At 40.1% G+C, this 17,889-nt stretch overlaps 1 protein-coding gene across 1 annotated transcript in view; it reads left to right on the top strand.

Annotated features, from left to right (window-relative positions):
• The window catches only part of GAREM1 (GRB2 associated regulator of MAPK1 subtype 1), a 200,173-nt gene that overhangs the window by 48,820 nt on the left and 133,464 nt on the right, over nucleotides 1-17,889 (top strand). The window contains 1 exon segment of the mRNA XM_073631527.1: nucleotides 8,735-8,875. Within this exon segment, the coding sequence (XP_073487628.1) occupies nucleotides 8,735-8,875 (141 nt within the window).

Raw genomic sequence — 17,889 nt, 5'->3', positions numbered from 1 at the left:
AGTAGTATTGGCCAATGTTTATGAACTATGTGTTCCATATTTTTGTATTTGTTATGAAATTGAGTCGTTAACCGAATGTCCTTTGAATTCATTTTATGGGTATGAGTGTCAGGATTGACGTATGTGGTGTAGGCTTGTTCGATGAGTGAAGGAGGGTAGCCTTTTTCAATAAATTTTTGTTTGAGATTTATGCTTTGTGTCTGATAGTCTGACTGCATGGTGCAATTATGTCTGAGACGGCAGAATTGACTTTTTGGGATGTTTTTTAACCAACGAGGGTGATGGCAACTATTGCAGTGCAGATAGGAATTCCCAGCAGTGGGTTTGCAATAATTTTTTGCATGAATGCGACCAGTATCATGAAATAGATCAAGGTCTAAGAATTCTAGATGTGTTTTGTCGTGAACAGATGTAAAGGATAGGCCCATGTTGTTATTATTACAATGGGAAACTAAAGATTCAATATCATCGGTATTACCGTCCCAGATAATAATGATGTCATCAATATAACGAACGTAAAATATAATTTTGCCCATGAAAGGGTTATTCGCCCATATGTGTCGTGTTTCCCAAAGACCCATAGTTAAGTTGGCATATGAAGGTGCAAAATTGGTGCCCATAGCAGTGCCATGGGTTTGAAGGTAGTAATGGTCTTCAAACATTAAATAATTATGAGTCAGGCAGAAGAATGTGGCATCTAGAATGAATTTAACTTGGTTTGGATGAATAGATGGGTCTTCTGATAGAAAGTGTTGTATGGCCTGCATGCCGACATTATGGGGCATGGATGTGTATAATGATTGGACATCCAGTGAGAGCCAGGTGTAGTTGGGCTCCCATTGGTATGGACCTAATAGTTCAAGCAGGTGTACTCCATCTTTGATATGGGATTGGAAATTGGAAACAAAAGGTTGTAGAAAAAGGTCATACTGCGAAAAATCACTAGTAATACTGTTCATAGAGGCAACTATGGGTCTGCCAGGGGGGTTGGTAGTGCTTTTATGTACTTTTGGCAAATGATAGAAATACGGAGTTTGATATTTTTTAACCAAGAATGAAGCTTCGTTTTTGGTAATTACATTATCTTTGGTGGCTTGGTTAACTAAAATTGTAGCATCAATGGTGAAACTAGGTAGGGGGTCCTCTTGCAATTTTTTATAGGTTTGTGAGTCTCCGAGTAGTCTACTGGCCTTTTTGATGTAGTCTACCCGGTTTTGCAGCACAATGCTACCGCCCTTATTGAAGGTTAATCGTTCTGGGTATGTTAAATTGTGAATTTTATAGGGGTTGGGTTGCTGTTGGCACATCATCAATAATTCAGAGTATACCATGCGGTAAAATGTTTCAAGGCATGGGCCTTAAGATTGTGTGGGATAAAAATTAGACAGGGGATGAAAATTGGTGTGTTTAACTGCAGGGGAACAATTTAGATGTTGGGTATATAAAAGGGCATCTGATTCAGGATTATCAGGGTTAAGGAGCGGTCCAGATCCTTCGTAATATAATTCTTCTAATATATCCAAGGCTATTTTTGTCTAGGATGTTGCTATAGGCTGAAGAGGGGGAGGTTGTGTCAATTGAAATGATAGATGCATCTTTAGCTGCTTTTATATTATAAAATCTTTTGAGGGTAAGGTCTCGGATAAACTTGTTCAAATCTTTGAACAACTCTAGGAAGAGTCCTGGTGGTTCCAAACTTCTTCCATTTACTGATGATGGGGGCCACTCTGCTCATTGGGATCTTCAATGCTGCAGAAATTTTTCTGTACCCTTCCTCAGATCTGTGCCTCGATACAATCCGGTCTCGGAGGTCTACAGCCAATTCCTTGGACTTCATGGCTTGGTCTGTGCTCTGACATGCACTGTTAACTGTGGGACCTTATATAGACATGTGTGTGCCTTTCCAAATTATGTCCAATCAGCTGCATTTACCACAGGTGGACTCCAATCAAGTTGTAGAAATATCTCAAGGACAATCAGTGGAAACAGGATGCACCTGAGCTCAATTTTGAGTGCTATGACAAAGGCTGTGAATACTTATGTCCATGTGATATTTTTTTTTTGTTTTTTTATTTTTAATACATTTTCAAAGATTTCAAACAAACTTCTTTCACATTGTCATTATGGGGTATTGTTTGTAGAGTTTTGAGGAAAATAACGAATGTAATCAATTTTGAAATAAGGCATTTTTTTTCTCAAGATACGGTTGGATTAAAGTGATCACATAGTAAGAATTATCTTTCTAATTAGATAGCATAATAACTATTCTTATTACTCCAGAGACATTTAATGTATTGCTAGTTTACTTTGAACTGGTGTAATATGTAAATACTGAATCCTCTGTTATTTTGCTACTGAAAATATTTTTTTTTTTTATCTTGAGATATTTGTATATCTTCGTTATATTTTTCTTCAATAAAAACTTATTAAACAAAAAAATTTTGGAATAAGGCTGTAACATAACAAAACGTGGAAAAAGTGAAGCGCTGTGAATACTTTCTGGATACACTGTATATAATGTACACTGCACACAGTTGTGGCGCTACCCCTTTAACTTGAATGGGCCATCTTCAGTAATACCCACTAAATGAAACAGAAGGGGTAATTATTGCAGTACCTTGCAGCTGTACCATGTGTATTCCCCGAACTTTTGCCTTTGCAGCTTAGGTTGGTGATTGATGGGCAGTAAAAACACAGCTCTACTGCCTGTTTTTGTCCCCTCCCCAACCACATGTGTAAACTGAGCTTATTATGGGCGGTCTTCCTCGATTTTTAAGAATAAAATATATTACTATGTCAGGCTTTGCAAGGATTTTCTTTTATAGTTATCCAGTTTGTGTTAAAAAAAACAGCGTGAAGCTGATCAAACCAATGATGAGTGTTTTTAGATCTGTAGGTTGTACAGCCAGCCAAATTGTACATGAGAGAGAATGATAACTTCAAGCATTAAAGAGTTAAGAATCCTACTGTAGTTAATAAATTGCTGTGTGCCTCAGCGTCTGGTTCATATGTAAGCTATTATGTTTAATGTGTATTTGGTTAATGGCTGATCCCTGTCTGAAGCCTTGACTGTATTTCATCATGCTCATTTAACTATGTTTATTGACCATTGCTTTACACACACAGCGATCAGAGAACACAATGTTATGTACAGTGTTGCTGATGCTTTACTACATTTAAAATCCAGAGCTGATTATTATTTTGTCACTTGAACCTGCATGGCATCATCACGTCCCAGTAGTTGGTGGCCTGCCATATTTTTGTCCCACAGTCAGCGGTGATGACCAGTGCTCTTGAAAGCACAGGTGTTGTCTCCTAATATTGACGTTCTTTTCCTTTGGTTGCACATAACACAGTTGCAGATGTGTTTGCTCATGTATAACGCAGATCGTTCTGTTTGTAGGACCATTGTTCACTTTATTTAACATATTCTAGATAGTGCAAAGCGAACCTGCCACCAAACTAAAAGTGCCCAAAGGAGATTTACCTGTAAAAAAGAAAGTGAAGATTGCTTCCCCCGACACTTATGCCACAGACTGCCCTGTAGTCCAGAGAAACTTTTAGCTGAAATCTCCTTAATCCATCACTTCTGGGAGTCTAAAGCCTCGTATACAAGATTGGATTTTCCAACGGGAATTGTGTGATGACAGGCTGTTGGCGGAAAATCCAACCGTTTGTACGCTCCATCGGACAATTGCCTGATTTTCTGTGGACAAATGTCTGTTTTTGGATTTTCCGAGCGTGTGTACAGATGTCCGTCGGACAAAAGTCCAAAGTACAAACACGCATGCTTGGATGCAAGGACGAGCCAGAAGTGGTTGGTCTTGTAAACTAGCATTCGTAATGGAGAATTAACATTCGTGACGTGAGAAATTATGAAATCTCCAAACGCAGCGCACATTCTCTTCTGCTTTAATGGGATAATGAAGCTGCTTTGCTGGTGATACTGATGGAGTTATTGCAAACAAATTTTCAAAGGCTTTTTTTTTCTAGTGATATCAAGAATAATATTATGCTTGTTGTTTTTAATTTTTTTGGTGCAAGTTACCACAACACCATTATCCCGCAGTTTTTAAAAAGGGGGTCCCATGAAATTTTTTTTTTTTAAAAGTCAGCAGCTACAAATACTGCAGCTGCTGACTTTTAAAATAAGGACACTTACCTGTCACAGGGTCCAGCGATGTCGGCACCCGAGGCCGAACGGTCCCTCGGTCCTCGGATGCTGCCGCCGCCATCTTCAGTATTGGAATCAGGAAATTAAGCTTTGCGGCTTCACTTCCCGGTTCCCTGCTGCGTATGCGCGAGTCGCGCAACACAATCTGAATGGTCCGTGCTGTCTATGGGACCCGTGTGTGTCCCAGCAGACAGCGCAGCGGGACAAGAAGAGGCATAGACTCCCGTGGGAGTCTATGCCCGGAAGTGGGTGCAAATACCTGTCTTAGACAGGTATTAGCACCCCCCTCCCCCCTGAAATGTGCCAAATGTGACACCAGAGGGGGGGAGGGGTCCGAAAAGCGGAGGTTCAATTTTTGTGTGAACCTCCGCTTTAAGATCAAAGATACATCTATGTTGGTGTCCCTTGTTAATTTTACATTGTATTTTTTAAAATGTAACTGCCCCAAACTGTCATTTAAAGTAAAACACATAGCCAAGTATTTGCCACAATTTTTTTTATTGTGCATTACAAAAAGAAAGCATGTCTAATTTTATTTGTTATCTGTCAATAGAACTTAACCAAAAGGTGCATTCTATGCATCCAAAAATATAGAAAATATACCAAATCAAGGCATTATTCAACCAAAAAATTAAATAAAGGCCTCATGCATGAGTCCTGCTTCTTAATATAGGGGGTCAACAATGCCAAGAGTTGGTGCAAGCAGGGGTCCGTCATCCGGAGTTAAGTCTGAAAATCTTCTGGATTATTCTCCTGGAGCTCCCATAGCAAAGGCATATGACATAATTGGTCACGATTAATAAAGCAACCAATTTTTGGTCCAAGAAATCCTCCTCCTCCTCCTGTTCCTGGACTGGACTTGGGTCAAAGCAATAACTCCAAGTCCAATAATAAATATCACGTTATCTCCTCCGATTCTGCAACATGGTTAGTTCATGAATAGCCGTTCAGAAACTAACTGAAAAGCGCAAAATGAAAAGCGCAAATCAACACTCTCCAAACTTCTACTAACACGAAATTAGTAGAAGGAGCCCAAAGGGTTGCACTAAAGAGCTAAAAAAACAAGTAGTACGTCACTACGTTCATGTTTGTTGGCCAACAATTGTGTGCCATTTGTATGCAAGACAAGTTTGGGGCCTTCGCACAAAAGTCCAAGGTTTTGTCTTCGGAAAATCCGATTGTGTGTATGAGGCTTTAATCTCTTGGTCCCCCATGGATGCCATTGGTTCTGCTCATGCAGGAAACAGTAGTGACATGGAAGTTGGTGGGAGGAACCACTAAGTGTTGGGGAGGCCCAGGAGATTAACACACCAGAAAGTGATGGTGTCCAATGCCTTTCTTTGGACTGGAGCGCAGTTTGGGGGCAGGAAAGGTAATAGTCACCATTTCTCCAGTTTGGTGGTGCTGGAGGTAGGAGCGGTATTATTCGCTTTCCTCCTTTATATCTATTATGGGCTCATTTAGTTTAGTAACAGAGTCACGTTAAGGCTGGTTTCACATTACATTGTGATAAGGCGCACTTTGTCATAACCCACAGTAATACATGGACAAATAAACTTACACATCGGGATCCTATTTCTCCAATCTAGACAGCAGCTGAGACAATTGCAAAGTAGAAAGTGTAAAAACAGTAATCCCTTTAACAGCAACATCTTCCTATTCTTGGTAATCTCCATCATTGTCCCCTGTGTTGCAAGTTACTGGAGGTATCAGACCACACTAGGGTAGGTTATATCTCGCTCAAGCTCTCGCACCAGCCTTACATGGTTGCACACCATCCCATCCACCTTCATTCTGTCATGATCCTTGCAGTTCTTGTGTTCTTCACACTGCTACCCACCAAGTTCCTGGCATTCATAGAGGAAAAACAGAACAGGTTTCCTCACATAATGGTTTAGTTTATTGAAAAATGTAAAACAGTATAATGAAAATGCATTGTTAATGCATTGTTCATGCATTGGTGTGCTTACTAGGCTGCCATTTTTGAAGTGGCACCTCAGTGCATGTTGGCGCAACACAATGCAGATATGGGAGCCATCTATGGGTTGTGATTTGATGTATTGGAAAAAATGTTGTTAGGTTTAAGGTGTATTGGCCGACCAGTCAAAAATATGTGTTTTAAATAATACTACTATAATGATGATAATACTAATATATACTATAATACTAATATACTAAATATAAATAATAATATATATAGATATACTATTATAATAACAATAGTAATACTAATAATCAAATAATGTGTGTAGTGCAATGCACTCACTGTCTATGTATGGGGTTTTAAAGGTTGATTTTTTATTTTTTTTATTATTTTTTTTTTTTACAACATTTTAGCTTCTCCAAAGAAATGAAAATACAGTACAGTAGTATTTGTATATTCGAATGTCTTTTGGATCCTATCAAGTCCTCTTCACATCTGTACAGTGCATTGCATTACTATAGGCACATACAGTGTTTCAGGCCCCTATTTATAGTCACGCCACATTTCAGACATAACCTCTTCTTTTTTTTTTTTTTTTCTCAACATGCCCCAACACACAGATGGTTGTGACATTGTGTAGCACATGTGCTTATGAAAAGTGTTTTGGGGTGCCCTTTAAAATGAATAGAAACACACCTCCCCACTGATCTGTATTGCTGTGCAAGCTTTTTTCTGCTTTTCTCAGACTTCCTAATCAAGGGTGGCCACCTTGGTTCTCCATGCTCCCGTTTTGTGTATGTGGACGTAGCTACCATTTCCTGCTTGTCCTCGAGATGGACTACACATTTACACACACATACATTCAGCTCTATGGGAATTGTAGTACACATATAGGGAAGCATGTGAAAACAATGGTTAGAGACTTAAAAAAACAAACAAAAAACAAAGCCATAGATTTAGGTAAAAAAAAAACGTGAGCTTAGTGCCACTTTAAATCCCGTTGTGTTGGCATTGTACCCAGGAACGCATGGCATTTGAGATTTAACATAGCGTTTGGCATTTGTTCTAAGCACATGATAGTTTGCCAAATAGCTAAATCACCAGCAGTCTCATTTAAAGAGAAAATGTTTGCAATATTTTTAAAATTGGGACATGACCCTAATCGAGTAGGAGGAAAGTTCAAAACTGACCTTAGAATCGACAGCCTATAGAGGTAGTGAGTCCATCAACAGTAAGTGGATTCAACCATGCTTAGGTCAAACATTATGCTATACTCAGACAAAATGGGGCTGACTCGATATGTCACTTGGTCTTTTTTCAGCCATGACTCCTCAACGTATCTATCTTATAAGAAGATTAGTAAAGCTGGATACACACTATGTGAGGGTTCAGGGGGCTGAAAGGAAAAAAAAAATCAGATTTCTGCATTCACATAAGCAATGTGGATGCAGGGATCTCCCCCACCCACTATAGTATTCTGACAGCAGGGACTACCTTCTTTCAGAATACATTGGTCAGTGCTGATTGATGATTGAATGCAGGTTTTCCAGCAGGACCATTCAACAGTAGCCAATCTGACGATCAGCTTCTGGCAAACAGAGGGCTACACACAGTTTCAATCCATGTGTACCCTGCTTAAAGTAGTTGTAAAGCTCTAGACGTGATATATGAGCAAAGAATATTCCTGTATAGTGTGTACTCGCTGCCTCGTTCCTCTGCTATCTGTTGGAGTCTCTTCTGATGGGTTTTCCTGACACCAGGAGAAAAATGGTAACACGGGAGGGCACAACCTGTGATTGACAGCCTCTGCCTTCCTGTGTGCTTTGTGAAGGGGGGTGTGTCCCTTCCCTCCAATCAGCTCTCTTAACTGATATAACTTCAGTTCTCCGCCCCCTGCTTTTCTGAGCTGAGAGATCCGGTGTAAATTCTGCACTTTGAATGGCTGTAGGGGAAAGATGGCTGTAGTTACACAGGTACAATTTATGTAGGAAGATTTGTTTAATCTCTCTGTATCACCTGCAGCCAGTCACTTCACTGGGTATAGGTAAGGGTTTTCAACCACTTTAAAGTGTTACTAAACCCACAACAGTAACATCAGTGTGTGTGTGTGTGTATATGCAGTAAAGCATGCTTTTTATATTCACTGTGGAACGGGTTAATCCTCTGCATTTTGTATAACAGCTGTGTGATCCTGTCTGCACAGATCCTCTTCTTTAACTGACTGCAACCCATCTCTCTCGATAGAACAGAGCATTAGGAGTCAGGCTGCACATGCTCAGTTTGGTGTGTATTGCTAGAGTTTTATTTTTTTTTTTTCTTGGGAGAGTGCATGTGATCAGCACAGGGCCAATCAGCACTGTCCAGACAGAACTCCTCCTACAAGCTTATAAAGACACCGATGCAAGTCACAAGACTCCTATATACTGCTGATGAGAAAAGGCATTTAGCAGTTTATATTTACTAAAATAATTGTATTTCCATTTTTTCCGTGTACTGTGGGAGACCAGATAAAGTGAATACAGGTTCTGGTTTTGGTAACACTTTAAGGATATGTTCACAGCAGTAATAGTTAGCGGTAATGTCACAATTTCAAAATCTTAATAATTAGTAGTATAACTGTCATTGTGTTTTTTTAGGAGAGAACATTGAAGGCCTTCGGGAGAATGATTATCTCTTGATACACTCATGCCGGCAATGGACAACGATCACAGCTCACAGTTTGGAAGAAGGGCATTATGTCATAGGCCCAAAGATCGAAATTCCTGTACACTTTGGAGGTATGCCATGCGTCTAGTATGATAACATATACCTGTGTTACCGAAATTTGTATTTGTGAGATGACATTTTTTGAGCCGGCAAATACATCCGCATCATCTGCAGTAATATTTAAAGGGATAGTATACTGATTATACAGTAAATAAGCTGATGTTTTGTTTTATGTACATTTTTTCCTCTTACTACCTAAGCTGTGAATTTTTAATGGAGCCTGTAGTTCAGGTTTACCTGTTCTAAGCAATAAGAAGAGTGGTGAATCCCTCTTCTGGCAGGTTCTGTGCAGTATGTGTAATGTGATCTCCCTGCTTTTTAGGTCTGTTTTACAGCAGCAGCTGTTATCTGAGCCTCTTTCTGGTACTTTTGCTTACAGCTTGCCACCTGCTGGCTGCAAATACTAGAATATGAAATATTTATAATGAATATTCATTTTCTATGACTAACTGGGCTTGTGCACTTTCAGTAACATGTAGAAATACATTTTGAAAATAAGGCAAAATCTGCATGGGTACAATGGGAATGCCCTTGGATACAATACACTAGAGATGCTGGTAGAATGCTTCTGATGCAAGATCTGTTTTTAAGTTGGAACCAGTGGGGGAAATCTGTTAGTTTAAAGCTAAAGGGCCGAGGTTGCCTACCCCTACGCTAGACAAACGGTTAAATACATGGAATGCATATGTAAACTACTTTACCTGCCAAAGACTTTGTAATTCTCATTAGCCAGTTAGTTTTGTGATAGAAACAACCCTGCTAGACAGCACTAACAGGTTCTGGACCTCTTTAAACACCATAATATTTGATCAGTACATAATGGCCTCCCTCTGTCTCTCCTGTGTGTTCTTAGTGTTAGACATACACTGTGCAAAGCAAGGGAGTCCTGACATAGAGAGTGGAACAACACTTTCAAGTGGGCTCTTAATGGTCACAGAAGGTGGAAATTGGTGGTATAAATCTCACTGTGAGATATAAGAAGCCGGCAGGTGGTTCATTTCTCTACCTACCTAAAAAGTTAAAAAAGAGAGCAGTGCAGCACTGGACTAATAACCAAGTGAATAAATGTGTGGTTAAACACGTGTAAAATATGACCAAAAATTATTAATCCATTGAAATTAAACAATGGTGAGAAACATAATAAAGATAAGTGTGGCGCTGAAAACAGATAATCTATATGTGCGTTATTGGGCAAAGCCTGACAGAATAGACATCTGAGAGACGATATGCGCAATAAAGTGTATTAATGAAACACAAAATTGATCGTGTGTAAACTATTAGCTAGGCACTAGCAAAGATAGGTAATACAAAGTGGAAATAGGGACAATCTGTGTAATTAGTAAAACATTGAGAAAAAAAGGCAGTGTATAAACTGATAGCTGACACTAGCAGAAGTACGTCCCTATAAGGTAGTGATAGAAAAATTTGAAAGGATAAATGTGAATCCTGAATAACTCACTACAGATCCCAAATTATGGTGATGAGTAGTTGGAAAACATGAACAGATAGTGAACTAATTAAGGAAGACATCTTGGGAGATGCAGTGACGCAAATACATGATGTAAACATAAAGTGGAAGGTAAAAATGAAACTGATACAACACATTAAACAACATGGACTGCTGTTAAAACTAAAAGTTCCACATAACTAGTAAGTAACTGACATGACTAAAAGTCCAACATGAATAAATGAGTAGGCCTCTGGGGATATGGCTAGGACGATCAACAACAACCGGAGACGGTAGTATGGGGTCCTTGAATCCGGGAATGGCATCCACAGGATAAGGTATCCAACTTATATATGAAAAGGATAGGCAAAAATACGCTTACCAGCAGTGGTGGACTCCCCAGCCAGCGGCTTGGGAGTCAGACAAGCTTGTAATGGAGCAGGGGAGATATTCCACAACAGCTGGAGGCGATGAAGGAAACTGCGGCACTCACCGACCGAACCTCTCTGGTCCCAACGGCTCCCGGTATCCAAGATGTGAGTAAGAAACTGCTCACAAAAGTACTGGCTCCATAGAATAGGTAAAGGTCCTCAAATGAGACAGGGATCAAAAAGAAGACTTCCCCATAGCGTAAATCAGCTTATTTGAAAAGCTTTATTTAAAAACGAAGCAGTAAAAACACACCCTGGCTTAAAGGTAGAAGTCAGGTATAGAGCAATATAAAAAAGCGCTTAGATCAAATAGTGGCAAGACAGGCATAACAACCCGACGCTACCCCAGGCGTCCTACCTCGACGCCTGGGGTAGGACGAAACGCGTTGGGTTGTTATGCCTGTCTTGCCATGATTTGATCTAAGTTCATATATGTGATAAAGGAAAAATCAAATCCACAGATAAGCCAAAGCAGAGTTCGAAGTCATGTGGTCCACCGCTAGTATAGCTCGCCACCAGATGATAAAAAATTGGAGGCTTACCAGAGAGCCTGCGACCGCCCTTACTCAGGGGGGTCAATACAGGCTTAGTAGTGGAGGGTGGACTCCTGGGGATGTCTCACAGTGGATTCCATGGGTTATCCTGCCGGTCTCCTTCCTAGGCAGCTGATCAGCAGTAGCAGGGGCACCAGTGTAGAGGGAATGCTCCCAGGGGCGCTTCCAATGCTTATTCCCAAAGAGATCAGGCAAAGATGAACCACAGATCCCAAAAAAAGGAAGCGGGACTCCAATAGTGTAGATAAACTATAACTGTTTGGTTTATTCGATAAAATTTGATAAAATAGTAGATAAAACTCCTTTGCCGTTTAAAACGGAATCGCGCTAGCACGCATCGCGCATGCGCGATTCCATTTTAAACGGCAAAGGAGTTTTACTTTGTCATTTTGCTGTAACTGCTTTTATCTACTATTTTATCGAATAAACCAAACAGTTATAGTTTATCTACACTATTGGAGTCCCCCTTCCTTTTTTTGGGATCTGTGGTTCATCTTTGCCTGATCTCTTTGGGAAGAAGCATTGGAAGCGCGCCTGGGAGCATTCCCTCTACACTGGTGCCCCTGCTACTGCTGATCAGCTGCCTAGGAAGGAGACCGGCAGGATAACCCATGGAATCCACTGTGAGACATCCCCAGGAGTCCACCCTCCACTACTAAGCCTGTATTGACCCCCCTGAGTAAGGGCGGTCGCAGGCTCTCTGGTAAGCCTCCAATTTTTTATCATCTGGTGGCGAGCTATACTAGATGGACCACATGACTTCGAACTCTGCTTTGGCTTATCTGTGGATTTGATTTTTCCTTTATCACATATATGAACTTTTTTTCTCTTATTACATTTATGAACTTTATTTTAATCATTTGTATTTGTGTTTTACCATTTATACACTTTATATGGTATGGTTCCTCACTAGTTAATATCATTTGTTGTTTCTCACCATTGCTGTTTAATTTCAATGGATTAATAATTTTTGGTCATAACATTTTACACGTGTTTAACCACACATTTATTCACTTGGTTATTAGTCCAGTGCTGCACTTCTCTCTTTTTTAACTTTTTCTATGTGCCCTTGTATTGGGCTTATAGTGTTCAGCTGCAGGACCTCCTTCACGTTTTTTTCACTTATTATCATCACCGTTTTTGCTTACCACCTAGCGCAATTCTTTTTTCTTTTACCTAAAAACTAAAACATTATTCTTGAGAGGACTGACCCTTTAAAAAAAATATGCAAAAAATGATTGGTTAAACATATTTCACCCCTTCTTTTCCTTTTTATACAAACTCTTTATAATAACAATCTCAATTATTTAGAGGTTGCAGTTTTCTAAAGTCTATACATATTTTTTACCTTTTATTCTCACCATTATGGTAAAACCCCCCCCCCCAGCTCTTTAGCCCCCTGTATTTCCCTCCTTGGCTTGTCTTCAGTACCGATTCATTGACTTTCTGTTCCCACAGGAGACACAGGCAGCGGTGGGAGCCATTGGTCCTGCTGCTGTCAGTCAAATCCTGTGAGGAGGGAGCGGGGGGTGTGACCAAGCCACACTATGTGTGTCTGTAGCTGCACACAGCCTGGCTTGGTAACACGCCCACATGGGTGCTCACATGGCACAGGGCTCGCAAAGGGAGCATATGCATAAAGGAGGAGAGCACGGGTGGTTGACTACCAGAGAAAAGGTAAAGGGTCGCTCTGCGCGATATCGTTGCACAGAGCAGGTTAGTATAACCTCTTTTTTAATTTCAATAAATAAAGAACTATAGCCTTTATTATCACTAAGTTTTTTTTTTTTTTTACAATGGTGGATAGAAGAAGCCTCCCTGCAGAGACGACGTATTGTGACAGTGGGGACTCTCCGCTGTCAGAATACACTGATCAGTAGCTGCAGGCGCTGATCTAAAAAAATTTACCAACAAACCCATTCGTTAGAAATCAATTGTTAGATCGACTTCTGTTGAAAAGGAGCAGCCACACATGAATTGAAATCTGTCTAATCCCTGCTGAACCTACCAAATTTCAATCTATGACCAGCTTTATATTGAGACAACAGGTTCTTTACTGTTAGAGCAGCAAAAATATGGAACTCCCTCTCCCAGGAACTGATACAGTACTAGCTGAATGTGTCAATGGCTTCCTTAAAAACTTTTAGATGTCTTCTTAAGGAAATAGAATATACAGGGCTATGGAGATTGCTGGATAATAAAAATCACACGCACATCTTATTTCAGCTGTGTAAACTATATACTTACTTTTGATAGTATATTTTTTATAGCGTTCCATACACCAGGCCAAAAAAGAGGGATGACTAAGGAGGAAAGAGGGGAAAAAGGGAGCTATGTATAAATGTATGAAACTCATTCAGGGCTCTTGTAGAACTCTCACTGATGCCCGTTGCATACAACAAACAAGTATTAGTAAAAAATGATCTCTATTGTATGTGTCAATGTGTGTACACACACTAGCCATAACATTATGATCATTGACACGACAAATTAATAATAGTCAATAGCGTTGATTATCTCATTCAAATAAGGTGAAATTGATGAGTTGAAAGCAAAAATAAAAAAAAAAATGGGCAAGTGTAAGAATTTGAGTGACTTTGACAAGGGCCACATTGTAATCACTATATGACTGAATCAGAGCAACTCCAAAACTGTAGCTCTTGTTGAATGTTCTTGGGCTGCAGTATTCAAGACCTACAAAAAGTGGTCCAAGGAAGGAAAACCAGGAACCAGAGAAAGGGTCATGGGCAGCTAAGGCTCAATAATAGACGTGGGGAGCAAAGTCTGGCCTGTTTAGTCTGATTCAATAGAGAAGCTACTGTATCTCAAACTGCTGAAAAATAGAATGCTGGCTCTGAGTCAAAACACACAGAGCATCGCAGTTTGTTGTTCATGGTGCTGTGTTGCCACAGACCAGTCAGGGTGCCCATTCTGACCCATGTCCACAGCCAAAAGTGCTTACAATGGGCATGTGAGCATCAGAACTGGACCACGGAGCAATGGAAGAAGGTGGCCTGGTCTGATGAATTACCTTTTTTTTTTTTTTCCAATCCTGAGGATGGTCAGGTGCGTGTGCGTTGCTTACCCCAGGGAAGAGATGGCACCAGGATGCAGTATGGGAGGGAGGAAGGCAAGCTGGCAGAGGCAATGATCTAATGATCTTCTACTGATGGCTTGGTGCCAGATACCACAACATACTTTCAGAGATCTAGTGGTGTCCATGCCTGATGGTTCAGGGCTGTCTTGACTGGTTGGGTGGTCATGTTGTGGTGGGTGGTCAGTATGTGTGTGTGTGTATATATATATCTCACAAAAGTGAGTACACCCCTCACATTTTTGTAAATATATCTTTTCATGTGACAACACTGAAGAAATGACACTTTGCTACAATGTAAAGTAGTGAGTGTACAGCTTGTATAACAATGTAAATTTGCTGTCCCCTCAAAATAACTCAACACACAGCCATTAATGTCTAAAATGCTGGCAACAAAAGTGAGTACACCCCTAAGGGAAAATGTCCAAATTGGGCCCAATTAAACATTTTCCCTCCCTGGGGCCATGTGACTTGTTAGTGTTACAAAGTCTCAGGTGTGTTAAATTTGGCGTTATCGCTCTCACTCTCTCATACTGGTCACTGGAAGTTCGACATGGCACCTCATGGCAAAGAACTCTCTGAGGATCTGAAAAAAAAAGTTGCTTTACATAAAGATGTAGCAAAGTGTAATTTCTTCAGTGTTGTCACATGAAAATATATAATAAAATATTTACAAAAATGTGAGGGGTGTACTCACTTTTGTGAGATACTGTGTGTGTGAATGATACATACAATATAATAAAAGCCCCAATCCTATAATTGCACATTTTATGCAGTGCCTATGTCTCAGCAGTCAGTAATTTATTTAGTTTCAGCCTTCTCTGCGACGCTTTATGTAACATGCAGTAATGACATTTGAAATGCTTGGACATTTCCTGCCGCCAGCGGTGTGTGGCATAATATTGAGGCTTCTCTATTGTGTGCCATGTTTCATTAGTATCCCGGTTTGAGCTCCCCGCGTGAGGAAAACTTGACTCGTGAAAATGAAACTGCCTCTTTATCACGAGTATTTTATTCACATCTTGCTTTTCTCCATTAGCCCTGCTTTGTACGTGGAAGGGGGGAGCGTGCGAACGCGGCTGTTATTGGCCTTAAACTGACCATACAAAAAATGACTTTAATGTACATTAATTAAATTTTTTAATTGTTAGTTGGGGTCAAATGGACATGCATATGCAATAGCAGTAAAATTTGAAGAAGCAGGATGGGAGTTTTTTCCCAAATGAATAATGTTCTAACCGGCAAAGTCCATTCATCCAAACTAAATGTTAAAAGCAAATGAAATATTGAAGTACTTTCAAATCACGTCTTTCAACTCACTGTGAATTTTTATATGAATGTTCATATGAATGTTGTTTGAAAATCCACTAGTGGGTACGGCACTGTATATGCCAATCAGCCATAACATTATGACCACTGGCAGGTAAATTGAATAACATTGATTATAGCATTACAAAGGCATCTGAAAGTGGGTGGGATATATTAGTCAGCAAGTGAATGTGTTGTCCCTGAAGCTGATGTGTTGAAACCAGAAAAAATGGGCAAGCGCAAGGATTTGAGTGACTTTGACAAACAGCAGACTGAGCTTACCTCTGTCACTCTGCTCTCTTCTCCTATCAGCATGCTCATCGCTCTGCTGCACAACTGGTTGGCTTTTGTTTCTTCCTCCCCCAGTTTGTGCTTTGCTGCATAGGAGCTCCAGTAGGCTGATATCAATACAAATGCAGGTGCTTGCATTCAAAAAATAATAGGATGTTATTAATGAATACAGAGCTTTATGTACGTGTGTCTTTTAATTTGCCTGGAGTCTTTTATATCTGCCCCCCGCCACAGCCTCTTGGGACATGTCCCAGGAGACTACAGGACCAATCACAGGGCACAGAGCGGCTTGTGCATGTGCAGTGGGCAATCAGCTGTGAAGCTGCAAGGAGTCCAAGTCAGCTGCCCATAGTTAGGATGCCGGTGACTAGATCCGATGACCGACAAAGAGCCAGGAGTCGAGTGAGGGCATCGCTGGATCCAGGGACAGGAAAGTGTATGTGTGTTTTTTTTTAAAAGTCAGCAGCTACAGTATTTGTATCTGATGACTTTTTTACATATTTGTTTATAGAGTGAAAAAGCTCTTTAAAGTGACACTAAACAACAACCTTATTCTCCAAAACATAATCCATACACACCCTATACCTAACAACTTGCCGACCACATAACACCGTTATACGGCAGCAAAGTGGCTCTCCTGTGCTGGATCTCATAGTTAGTAAGTGATCTAGTACTTCCAGGTCGGTGAGGCCGGGGCGCTGGCTGTGCTGTGATTAGACACAGCACAATTCAGTCAGTGAGTGCTGGCCAATGGATGTTTGCCGGCACACGCTGATTGGCGAGAAGGAAGACAGGACAGGACAAACAATACAGAGCTCTGTCCTATCAGCGGGGATGTGCCGGTTTTTGCCCTGTTTTCAGGGAGTAAAAACTGTCACATCCCTTAGTAAAATTGCCTTACAGTAAACACAAAAACACTGGCACACATTTAACCCTTTGATCGCCCCTGATGTTAACCCCTTCCCAGCCAGTGCCATTAGTACAGTGACAGTGTATATTTTTAGCACTGATCACTATATTGGTGTCACTGGTTCTCACAAAGTGTCAGTATCATGTTGTCCGCCGCAATATTGCAGTCCCGCTTCGCTGATAGCCACCATTACTGATATAAAAAAAAAATAATAAAAATTCCAGTATGTATACCATAGTTAGACGCTATAAGATTTACGCAAACCAATCAATATACGCTTATTGGTATTTTGTTTACCAAAAATTTGTAGCAGATTACATATTTACTTAAATTTTTGAAGAAATAAGATTTTTTTTTTTTTTTTTGTATTGGTTATGTTTTATAGCAGAAAGTAAAAAATATTGTTTTTCAAAATTTTCGGTCTTCTTTCATTTTTCGTTTTTTTTTTTTTTCATTTATAGTGCAAAAAATAAAATCCAGAGGTGGCTCTATTTGCGTGACTGCACAATTGTCAGTTAAAGTAACGCAGTGCCAAAAAGCAAAAAATTGCCTGGTCATGAATGGGGTAAATCTTCCAGAGGTCAAGTGGTTAATGGTCCCGTGGATCTGTTTTTCATGAAAGTGTTTTTCTGCCTCCTTTTGTGGACTCCTTGCTTCTCTTTTTCCATCTTCTGTTTGTTTAGAATGAGCAGTGTATGTTAATGGAGGTCATGAGAACTGTTCTATGCACACTACAAATCCCATAGTTCATAGCTTATAGTCCATCTCAGTAGAGAGCAAGAGGTGGCAACATTCCTATATACAGTGACCATTGAGAACAAATGTAGCCACCCTCTAACAGGAAGTCAGATCACTGTGGAGGAGGCTGAGAGCAATAGCAGGTACTTTTTGTGTTAAGAATACATAATTCAATATAACTTTTTTATTTTTATAACGTTAAACAGGAATTGCAGTCTGCTCACATAATTTGTAATAAAAACATCTTTGCCA

Source organism: Aquarana catesbeiana, linkage group LG05 (genome assembly GCF_042186555.1).
Source record: "Aquarana catesbeiana isolate 2022-GZ linkage group LG05, ASM4218655v1, whole genome shotgun sequence".
Classification (NCBI taxonomy): Eukaryota; Metazoa; Chordata; class Amphibia; order Anura; family Ranidae; genus Aquarana; species Aquarana catesbeiana.
The sequence above is the reverse complement of the archived record's forward strand: the minus strand, read 5'-3'. Positions and strand labels throughout refer to the sequence as shown.